Genomic DNA, 11,151 nt, shown 5'->3' with positions numbered 1-11,151 from the left:
GTAAGTGGAAGCCTGTAAAACTCTGTAAGAAGCTGCTGAATTCCATCCCCATTTTCCCTTTGGTAAGCAGGTAGGTCAACTAAAAATCCAGATTTCCACAAACTCTCACCAGTTGGTACTTTTATTCCAATTGGAAAGAAAAGCAAAACTATGCAGGAGTGCTTCTAAAAACTCCTGTTTGTTTTACAAAGCTGCCAAGAAAAAAAAGGTCACTTGCCATCCTCACCTCCCTCAAAACCTTCACATGCATGAAACCATTGGACCCCTTTAAACAGGCTGCTCTCAGCACCTGCCAACTGCCTGCTATGCTGTGACTCAGCCTCTGCGTGCAGAGGTAAGAAACTACCCAGATAGCCATCTCGGTAAATCACCCGGGTAAAAAGCAGGCACAGGGTCTGCAAAGCCTGGCCAGCAGGGTGCAAGAGGTCCTGGGGCACTGTGTGAACCCTTCCCTCGAAAGGCAACATAGGGCTGGCTCTTGAAGCAGACTACTGACTTTTTATACACACTAGCCCATCCAAAAAAGCCTGCCCTGAGGGAAAAGAATTCACCGTAGATATTTCCTACACCTGCTCTATGCACAAAAGAGAAGAACCCAAAAATATCTGCTGTAAGCAGGGAAACAGGCAAAACCAATAACAAGTTCAGAGAGGCAGCAGGGATGACCCAGACTATCTTCCCCAGTTTTTGTTTCCCAAGTTCTCTGCTCACACCCAGTTTCACCCTGACTTCTGGAGTCATTGTTGGGGGAATGACCATCTGACCATTACAGGAGATACCCCGGGTGGCTTCTGCAGCCCCAGGACAGGGATGCTCTTGTGCTTTCTGACCCAGGCCCCTTCCATCCTCCCCTGCAGCCACTGTCAGAAGCAGCCCTGCCTGGGGACATTTCTTCTTCACCTCTGGCTGGTAGTAGCCAAGGAAGCCCCAGCCACACCTCTGGGCAAAGACATGATCAGTCTTAGCAGTCAGAAGTGCTCAGTCAGAAGTTCAGCATCTCCCCCAGTCACTCAGCAGTGGTCCATCAGCTCTCCCCCTGGGACCACAGCAGTCAGCCACACACCAGCCCCGGCTCCCACCATAGGTGGTTTATTGGAGGAAGAAAACCAACAGAAGTAGCAGAACCCTACAAAAATAAAACAGGTTAGAGGCAACAGATACCAGACATTGCAGGTGTGTGCCTGCAGTCCTGACAGGTGTTAATGTGCCCATCCTTTGGACCCGGGTGTGTCTCTGTGCCATTGCCTTCTGCCAGATTTGGATGGGGTGCAACACATTGCTCTATACCACTCCCAGTTTGCTGTTTAGGTGATTACCTGACGGTTGACCCTCCCCCAGAACTGTTGCTTGCATACAGATATATGCTACTTCACCATCTCCTATTTGCCACCCTCTCTCAAAATCCAGATCTTGAAATTTTCTCCTCTCCTCATGCACGGATCTGTAACACCTGGCAAGGTGAGGATGAGGGCTCTGATCACTGAGTGCCTGTAGCTCCTTGCCAGGCTCAAAGCCTGCATGCCTGTGATGTCTCATGTATTTTCTCCCTTCTGACGAGGATGCAGCAAGGATGCCAGAGTAGTACCCCAAGAAGCCTAGGGTTAGTGCACGGCACGGCATGTCTGCCGATATCACTCTCAGTTTCAAATTCCACTGGTTTGTACAACAAACGTTCTTCTAACAAGCCAGCATACATTATTCATATAACTGCACAGAGCTGTTCAGCAGCATATGGAACCGATGAATGTTGTTTTGGTGTGGGTGGAGATAGGGTTGATAGGAATGTTTTAGGGGGAAGGAAAGGAGATCATTTCACCCAGGGAATTTCAAGTGCGTCACCAGCTGGAGGAGAACATTTTTAAGAGAAACTCCTCTGTTAAAAATCTGGTTTGTAGAGAGAAGAGGGGGGGAGGAGGAGAAAGAAAAAAGGAAGGAAAGATTGTGCCAGATATATCATCATAGAACAGAAAAGGATGGTTAGCTGGGGCTCCTGAAAGCCAAGAAATTAATGCCACACAAGAAATGCATCCTCGGTAAAATTTATACATGGGGGTTGCTAGAAAAGATTTGTTCTGTACTTGCTTGGAGTATTTCGTCAGTGTTACTGGTAAAGGCAGCATACTGAATTATTATGGGTGAACAGAGAAAAGGCTAGAGAAGTGTTTCTTGATAACAGAGCATCTACACAGCCTATTTCAGAAATTTTATTGGCCCTGTGCATTTGCAGGCAGGACAGGCACAGGCACTCAGCAATTCAGTCCATGGCTGCACGAAAACAGAGTCTGTTTTAAGAAGAGACTGCTGAGCACGCTGGGTCCCACAGACGATCCTAAGGTCCTCTGACTCACCTTGCGTGCAGCCTGGGTTTGAGCCTACTCTCCCAGGAAACAACAGTACATCGAATCACAGTATCCTTTTCACAGGTTCTCCTGCTGGCCTGAGGCTGTGATACCTGCCTATGATACACACCTGGGATGCATCACCTAATGGAGCCTGTATACATACAGGTACATGTGTGTATGTATGTGCATACAGAAGCACTAGCCAATGTTTTTCAAGATGATGGGTCCTTGGGCTACCTAGCTTTGACACTGGCAGCAGGTAGACCTCATATGCAGGCATCACATTGGTGCCTTGTTCATACTGGCTAGAGCATGAGGATACATAATACTCTCTAGCTCAGAAAAATAGGCTGAGTCACGTAAGTGCGAAGTATCAGAGGAGTACGCTTCTGAGGCACAAATGGGTTAAATCTACCTCCTTTCCTAAGTCAGCTGAAGCAGTCATAGAAACAGGTCTTGAGCATTGTAATCACTTTGTATGGGGAGCAGATAAAATACAAGGCAGTCGAGACACAAAGAGGGAAACACACCCACAGAAATATGGAAGATGAGAAGTCTACAAATCAAGCCCTGCTTGAAATCGAGGAGATCCACTAGGCACCACTGTTCAGAACGCCCAGCCTAGAACAGAAGACATTTCATGAGAGGTGGTGTACAAGCACACATACACAGATTTACACTGATAAAAAGACCTCCTTTGCAATGCTACACAATCGGCAACAACTTCCAGGTCTCTTCCACCAACACAACAGAAGAGGTAAAGCTCAAATATACATCAGTTCTCTAAATCAATGACATCTTAGCAAAATAGATGGGCAGACAAAGAACAGAAGGGGGAATAGACATATGGAAAGAACAGGGCTGCCCAAAATCACAAGATCAATCAGTGGCAGAGCTGCTTGTCATCTTGTCAACTCGGCAGGTGTCACTGATGGGCACGTAGGGATCTTCTTAGCCCTCGGTAACACAGCTTTTACAGGTCTTAGATGTTCCACAGACACAAATACCTCTGTATGAAATAAGGAAACAGCACTACAAACAAAAACAAAGCTGCAATATGCTTCCCAACTTACTGAGCTAGGCAGGAGGAAAAGTGGATACCTCTCACACAACTACCTAGAGCAGTCAGGAGGCAGAAATGTGAATCCCACAGAGGGATGAGCACAGAGCATTCATTACTGCACTAGCTAACAAACTGTGTCAGCTACCATCCCTGGAAGAAAGTCTCTGCCCTGCAGACAGTACACCATGCATACACAGTGGACACAAAGCCTGGGAGAGGGAACAGATTAAGTGATTCACCAAATGTCAAAAGACCTGAGTTTCCTCCATTTGCAGAGACTTTTCATACATAAATCCCCCCTCTGAATACCGCACAATTATTCCCCTGCCTAGGGTGAAAGCAACCACTACAGCAGGGTCCCAGAGCATCTGCAAGATGCAGCCTTAACTTTGGCATTTGCTGGAGTAGTAGATACTGCATCAGCAACAGCCCGAGTCACGCTGTTTTTTTGTCACTGCCTTTGCAGTACACTATTTCTTAGTTATGGTCAATAAGGCACTCAAAACAGAGGTTCCTGAAACTGGACTGAATAAAATACTTCATTTATTTCTATGCATTACTCTGTGATTAAAGCTCTGCAGCTGAGACTCTGAAATACCATACAACCCATAAGCCAGCAGAGAACAATCTGCTAGTAACTACTGTGCAGCATTGGGATCTTGTCACCATAGCAGATGAGGTTTCTCTCAGGACAGGTATGAGATTTAGGGAAGGGACAGTACAGGAAGATTCATGCATGTGCCTGCTTGTTTGCATGCACAGGGACACAAGACATGGTTAAATGCCTTTGGCTGATGCTCTGAAATGTTTCAGCCTCATTCAACACACCTTTGCAAATGGTTATATCTTCTAAACCCAAGGCAGAATCAATTGGCAGCAGGAATGAAATTAGAGGCATATTTGGTCACTGCATAAAGTTCATACAAGCCTTGGAAACAAGGAGCACCTTTGGGAGGGAGATGGCTATTAAAGCTCTTGCCAGGGGTTCCGGGATGCCTCAGTTATTGAGTGACAGAGAGAAATGAGGAAAGAAGCAATACTGCACAGAGTGGGGGTTGTTTGCCTAGGAACTGAACAACTGGGCTGGGAGAGGAAATGCTGCACACAGCCACTGTAGCAGCTGGGTATAGCCTGTGCTACCGACTGCTACAATACGCTGATGTATTCCTATGAATGCACAAGTGATGCCTTCCTAATAAATACTTGATGGCAGTATTTAATCATGCATGCAAGTGAGACGATATTTTTACCTAGCACCCACACCTACTAAACCACAGACCTGAGGAGAAGGAGCAAAAACTATTTTTCTATGGAAAATCATACCCATTAAACAGATAATCCCAAAGACATCACATGCCAACTCCAGCACCTTTCCCGAGAGCAGAGCTCCAATTAGCATTCTCACTAGCAAGTTTTCACTGTTTACTATTGCACCAAGCTCAGTGACAGGGCATTCCTTTAAGACCTGACCACGATCACACACCAGACCTTTTTCACCTTCATATCTCTCCTCAAGCCTAGAAATTTTTTTTCCGACCTGACAGCAGTTCTGTGATCACTGCAGAGCCCTTAATTCCTGCAGAGTGTAACCTTTGCAACAACACCACCTCCACTCCTAGGAAAGAGAAACACTATGAATATTTAGTTCTTTACCTTGTTTTCTTTAGTAGAAAACTCAGAGGAGTTGGAGATTTTCATGGATTTTGACCGATGGGACTGCCGCCAGAGAGATTCTTCTCGGGAGTATTTCACCGAACCTGTGGCTCTCACCCGGACTTTGCTGGTGCTCTGAACACTGTTAACTCCGATCATTTCCAAAAGTGAGCGTATGGGATGGGGAAGAAGAAAGCTAATGGCACTTCCCAATCCCCTGCAGAGGAACTGGAAAAGGTTATGTCTGGAGAGCCCAGGCTCAAGCAATCAGTGCTTGCTTAAAGTGCGCTAGGCTGTTTTATCCAGCATCTTCGGGCACGCTGTTTGGAGCCAGCCTGATTGTTCCAGGCATTGCTCACGTCACTGGACAGGGGAGAGGAAAAAAAAAAAAAAAAAAGGAAAAAGAAGAAAAAGAAGAGGCTGATAGAAACTCCTCCCCTGCTCCACTCCCCTCTTCAGCATCAACTCCCCCTTCATACACACACTATCAGTGAGAGGTAGAGAGGTGGAGAGAAAGATGCTGGAACAAATGCCAGCAGATCAAGCAAGAGATTCATTTTCAGTTCACACAGCCACACTTCCCTGCCTGCAACAGCCTGCCATGCTCATTACTGCCTGCAATAACAAAGGACACCGTAAAGAGAGTCTTCAATCACCTGCCAGCTACAGCTTTTGGACGTGAGAAATACTGATGGTTTTCCCAAAGCACTGGAGAAACGAGCGAAAGCCCACAGCACCATAATGAAATTCTAGCAAGCTCCAGAGAGATGCCCCAGCAAATTTCCATGACTCTAAGCATTTGCATGCATTAGCCAGAGTCCCTGGGGTGTCTTCTCAGGGGGCAAGGGAGAGCAAGACCACTGTCATGCTCTAAGAGGGGCTTAGGGGAAAAAGAAGTGATGTTCCCAAGGTGACCAGTGCAAACCAGTGACAGAGCTGTGAGCAAGCAGCTGGGGATCTATCTCCCACGTCAGCATTCAGGAGAGCTGTAGCCATACCCCTTTGCGAGCAAACTGCACGCTCTGGCAGCTGACCCCATGAGCAATGCTCTGTTCCTCCCCAGTGGGAGACCCACAACATCCAGTGATGGGAGGGCCACTGCCAGGGCCCACATATGCCAGAAGCACCACTCCAACCCACAGGAGCCTGGTCTCGTGGGTCAGGCATGCTCCTGGCGCCTGGAGCTGCTCTCCCCCGCACAGGGGGTGAGAGGAGGCTGGCACTTATGGCAGCTGGCACTCTTACCAGGGGTGGAGGTACTATATAAGGGAAAAGAGAAATGTTTACCTCAATGTTGCAAAAGCACCATCATTTCTGGCTCCTGGAGACCCAGAGCGCAGCAGACTGTGCATTGCCATGGCAACCTGCTCTGATGAGAGAAAGAGATCTCTGCTCTGCTCAGCAAGAGGTCATGGCAGCTGCCAGCACATGCTGGGGCAGGTGGAGCAGCTCATGCAAGCACCAAGGCAGAAGTGGACAACTGGGATACCATCCCAAACTCAGAAGAGGCAAACAGCTTGTGCAGAGGGAGCACAAGGAGCAGGAAGACTGTGCAGCATGGGGACCTCACCACGGGCTAACATCGGGCTCAGTAACCTGCCCCATGCCACCAGCCCACAAGGCAGGGCAAGGCCAGCAGCAGCGGGGTCGTGGTCTGGGAGGACACCAGAGCCTCTTGTCCCACTCATGACACACAGGGAGCTGCAAGTCTGCATGTGCAGCCAGGGATGAGGGGTTGGTGCCCTGGCACACTGATGCAAATGTTCTGTGCTGAAGCATGTCGGGCAGGTGAAGGCTGGGTGAAGGGGCTCCAGCCCCCATTCACACCTGAGTCCTGTTCAGTGTCAGCCGAGCCATGTTAAAGGCAGAGCAAGAGTTTGCCACCCTATGCCACATGCGTGACAGCACCCAGGAGTAGATAAGAAGCAGATGAATTGAGTGAGCTTTTCCTCTGGTTACACCTTCCCAGCCTCTTGCAATCAGGCATTTACATCTTCAGCGGTCAAACAGCTGGACAGTTGCCTTATGTAAACATATGTAAAATATGTTGCTGTCTTCCCAGTATGCAGCAGCCCTTCGGTCAGCAGTCACTCTTTGCTTGAGTTACCCTCAAGGATGCTGCTAGAGATGCAAATCCTGCCCACAGATTGCAATCAGTGTGGACCATGCTGAAGGACAATGGTCAGTGGAACAGGGAACAAGGGACCTAAATATCAATATAAAAACTGTTCCTGGGGTGACAAACTTCTGATTCCCCCAGAACCTGCCTCTCTCCTGCTTCAGGTACAGACTTCCTCCCACCTGGCAAACAAGTAAAATGCATTCTCATTCTCACAATAGTCAGGCCTAGCAAATCCACCCAACCTCACACACTAAGATCAAATTCCAGACGTGCTCCAGCCTTTTAACACAAACCTGTCATTGCTAGGGGGGGATCTGAAGGAACAAAGACCCTTTTTCTCTGGCAACAAGCAAATGCATGCTCTAAGTTACTTGTACCACTTCCCAGAAAAGGTTTTATGTTACTTAACCTGTCTGAAATTATCCACTGCTAGTGGAAAAGGTTTTCAAAGAAAATCTCTTCTTAGAGGAAATTTTCACTTCAAGCAAACAGCTCCAGATGAGCTAAGCAGCAGGTCCCGACAGGTGCTACGTAGATGGTCACAAATCACTCCCTATCCTACCAGCCCCCTGCCTAGCAGATTATTCTTGCTCTCAGATTTATAAGGTCACCTCCCCAAGCACCCTCAACACATCTGAAATAATTATATTCCCTAAATATCACACAGAGACCTAGGCCAATGTGAATTACACAGAAGAATTTCATTATTAAACAAAAGCTAGACTGAATCACAGCAACATTTCTCTTCTGTTACCCACAGCACAGCATCATTGCTGCTGCCCAAGCGCAGCAGTTCTCCACCTAGCATCCTCTGAGTTGACGAGGGAGCAGGTCTAGTTCTGCAGTAACCAAACAGCAGTCCAAAATGCCAAGGGTGACAGGCTGCATCTTGTTCAATTTTTATTTTTTTTTCTCCACTAGAGTATGGAAAACACTTCTCTCTCATCTCACGCTCTCCAAAAGAGAGAGCCTCCTGAGATCATGCTTTTGAAGCCTTAAATGTCTTCAGCTCAGGGATTCACCTCAGATTTCATCAGTGACCCTGATTTTCATCTGCAAGTGATAATACAATCTTGTACTCCTGGTTAAGCTGGAAGCCCTGCATACACAGTGACTGTCCTCTTCTGGGGAAAAACCACTCTTCAACATTAGAGAAGTCCCACCATTTTAGAAATTAACATGCACACAGGATTGATTTCTGTCTGTAACTGAGCAACAAGAATTTCTGAGGGAGAAGTGGGTTGTTACCATAAATAGAGGGATAGAAGGGATTTTTTTAAAGAGGGGCTGGTATGGCTGTGCAATACCAGAAAAATCAAAGCTGTCCACACCCAGGGGACCCTCCAGGTGTGTCAAGACATCATGATCTCCCCCTTGACCAGAGGACAGCAAAGAGCTGGTGGGAAAGGGGCAGAATTCAGTCAGTATTGAGTCTGAACAGTCCAGTGACACCACTGAGGTGACCAAAAGGATGGTGATCCTATTTATGGACCTTCTCTACCAGCACCTCTAAGGACCAAACCATAAACCAGCAAGAGAATTTTAAACTTTGGGTGAAAACAGATGCAGGAGGGGAAAACCAGAGTCTCCACTATTTCTTCCATTTCGCCCTTTTAATGCAACCCAACAGATTTTCACCTCTCACAGGCACAACAGCAGACTACATCACCCATCCAGGAAACAGGCAGCCATTCCAACTTACGGTGCGGTAAGTTCCTTCCCATCTCTTCTTCCGACTGGTCAGGTCTCCCTGGGAGGCCAAACATACTCAGTCCTTGCTTGGTCCTCCTAACATCATTCAGCAAATCAACAACACAAGAAGAAAAGCTGGGGAATTCTAAGTGAAATCAATACTGGCTTTCAGGGACCAAACCCAAGGACCACGTCATTGTGTCTGAAGAACTCCAGTATCCTCACACAAAGCCGCAAGAAGCCATTAGCATGATTTATGACTGATCTCAGTGACAAGAATACCAACAACAAAAGCCAACAAAATACATACACACACCCCAATTACCTGAAATATACTCTCCAGAGCCAGTAACATATTTGTGCAGCACAGAAAACTGGCACTACTTAATGCTGTTATTAAATACTGTTTGTTAAATAAACAACATTAAATCTTTCATAAGATTGCTTTCCTTCTTCCTTCATCCTTGTTTTTTTTTCTCCCCAAAACAGACAGGGAGGGGAAAATTAATTCTGCTGGATAAGCTACTCATACACGATGGCTACAGAACTAGAGGTCAACAACTGATCAACAGTAATATTATTGAACTGGCATTCTTGTGATATTACGATAATGATTTCTGAGGTCTGCTGACTAGGGGGAGCTGACAATCAAGATTAAATCTGAATGTCTCCAACTGCCATCCCTGTAAACAGCAGAAATCCTAGAGCAACCACTTCATTTCTACATGCATAAGCAACCAGGTCAACAGGAACTCTAACAAGGTAACAGCAGGCATGGTGAAACAATGGCAGATATTGACAGAAAATTTCAAAATTATAAACTAAAATTTTCCACCTAGCTTTCCCCATGAGAGACTCCTATTCTCCACCAACCACAGTATGTTATTACCAGACATTTACGGAGATGGTGGGTTTTATCCCAATCTGAATTTACCAGCAAAAAAACATCTGTTGATGTCTTCAAGAAAGAATCTTTTGTTTTCTTATGGTTTGTATTGTAGTACATACACCTGTGCTATAGGCTCTGAAGGAATCCCTAGGGATGACTCTGATTTCTCTTACAATATGGAAAGTAATCCTTACAATGGAAAGTGGTCAAATTACTACAGCCCAGAAAGCTATCCCATGTCAACTAGGCTATTGTAGCTGCATAAGCATGTGCTTTTAGATCACCTCAACCATGAAGCAAACCACATCAACTCATAGCACCAGGAAAAGCCAAGCATTGCTCCTCTGATTCCATGAGGGCAACCGAAGTCTGTATGTTTTACTTTACACGAGAAGTAAGCTAAAAGCACATTCACAACCATGCCCCCTTTTTCCTGATTAGCATTGCAAGTGAAGAGATACCATTATCCATCTTCATTTTTCTTGCAGCATATCTGAAAACAGCTCTGTGTCACTGACTAGTTGTTGCATTTCCTGACATAGCACTGTCGTCTCCAGGGGAAAAAGTTTCTCCTCTTGCATTCCTCCTTTTAGGAACTATTGTCTACTGCCAACAGGGCTGACAGAAATTAAGTGAGCCACATAGTAGGCACCAACTAACACAGACTACCAAGTTTCTTAAGTTAAAGCTGCCAAATGTAGCTACAGAAAACACAGCACCTTGAGCAAATACAGAAAAGCATCAAAACTCTATAAAATTCTGCATGGCTGTGACAGCAACCCACAAGGAGGTGAACCAAGCACTGGTGTAAAGCCTACCAACTCTCTCAGACTGGCTGCAAACAACCCCTGCCTCTATCCCTGCAGTGAGCGTGCTTAGAGTCAACAACACTGAAATAAACTTCTCACTACCCAGCACTCTCCCAGAGACGTGCATGAAAAAGAAAAACAACCACCCTTCAATGCTTCTCTCTGATTCAGACAGCAAACACAGCAAGAACAAAAAGGAAAAAGGGGAAAAAAAAAAAAAAAAAAAAAGGAGGGGGGAGAAAAAGGAAAAAAGGAGAATTCAGGCCACTCAGAACCAGACAGGTTTCACGTGGGTGTCACCTGCGCTTGCAAGCATTGCACCATGGAAGGAGTAGCTCCAGGGAGAAAAATAGGTGTAACCTTTGTCATCCGTTTCCTCCACAAAAGCATGTACCTATGGAGTGATGGCCAGCTGTCTTGCCCCAAAAGCATGAGAAAACCTTCCTAACCCTCACGACTCCTGCCAGAACCCATCTGTCAGTAGGGCAGAAAATAGGTGGCTTGGATTTGCCCCATGTTTGTACCAGGATCTTATGAATACATCATCACTCAAGGAAGCATGATCTCAGAAGGGAACTAAA

At 46.3% G+C, this 11,151-nt stretch overlaps 1 protein-coding gene across 7 annotated transcripts in view; it reads right to left on the bottom strand.

Annotated features, from left to right (window-relative positions):
- The window catches only part of LOC104636701 (PH and SEC7 domain-containing protein 3), a 115,493-nt gene that overhangs the window by 45,819 nt on the left and 58,523 nt on the right, over window positions 1-11,151 (bottom strand). Inside the window, exon 1 of one of the 7 annotated variants that reach the window (XM_075741106.1) lies at window positions 5,059-5,477. The exons of the other annotated variants lie outside the window; for them this stretch is intronic. Coding sequence (XP_075597221.1) covers window positions 5,059-5,217 — 159 coding nt within the window. The 5' untranslated portion in view covers window positions 5,218-5,477. Of the gene's footprint in view, window positions 1-5,058; window positions 5,478-11,151 lie in introns of those variants that run through there. 7 annotated transcript variants of the gene reach the window in all.

Source organism: Balearica regulorum, chromosome Z (assembly GCF_011004875.1).
Source record: "Balearica regulorum gibbericeps isolate bBalReg1 chromosome Z, bBalReg1.pri, whole genome shotgun sequence".
In the NCBI taxonomy this organism is placed as follows: domain Eukaryota; kingdom Metazoa; phylum Chordata; class Aves; order Gruiformes; family Gruidae; genus Balearica; species Balearica regulorum.
Note: the sequence above shows the minus strand (reverse complement) of the source record. Positions and strands in the feature narration are given on the sequence as shown.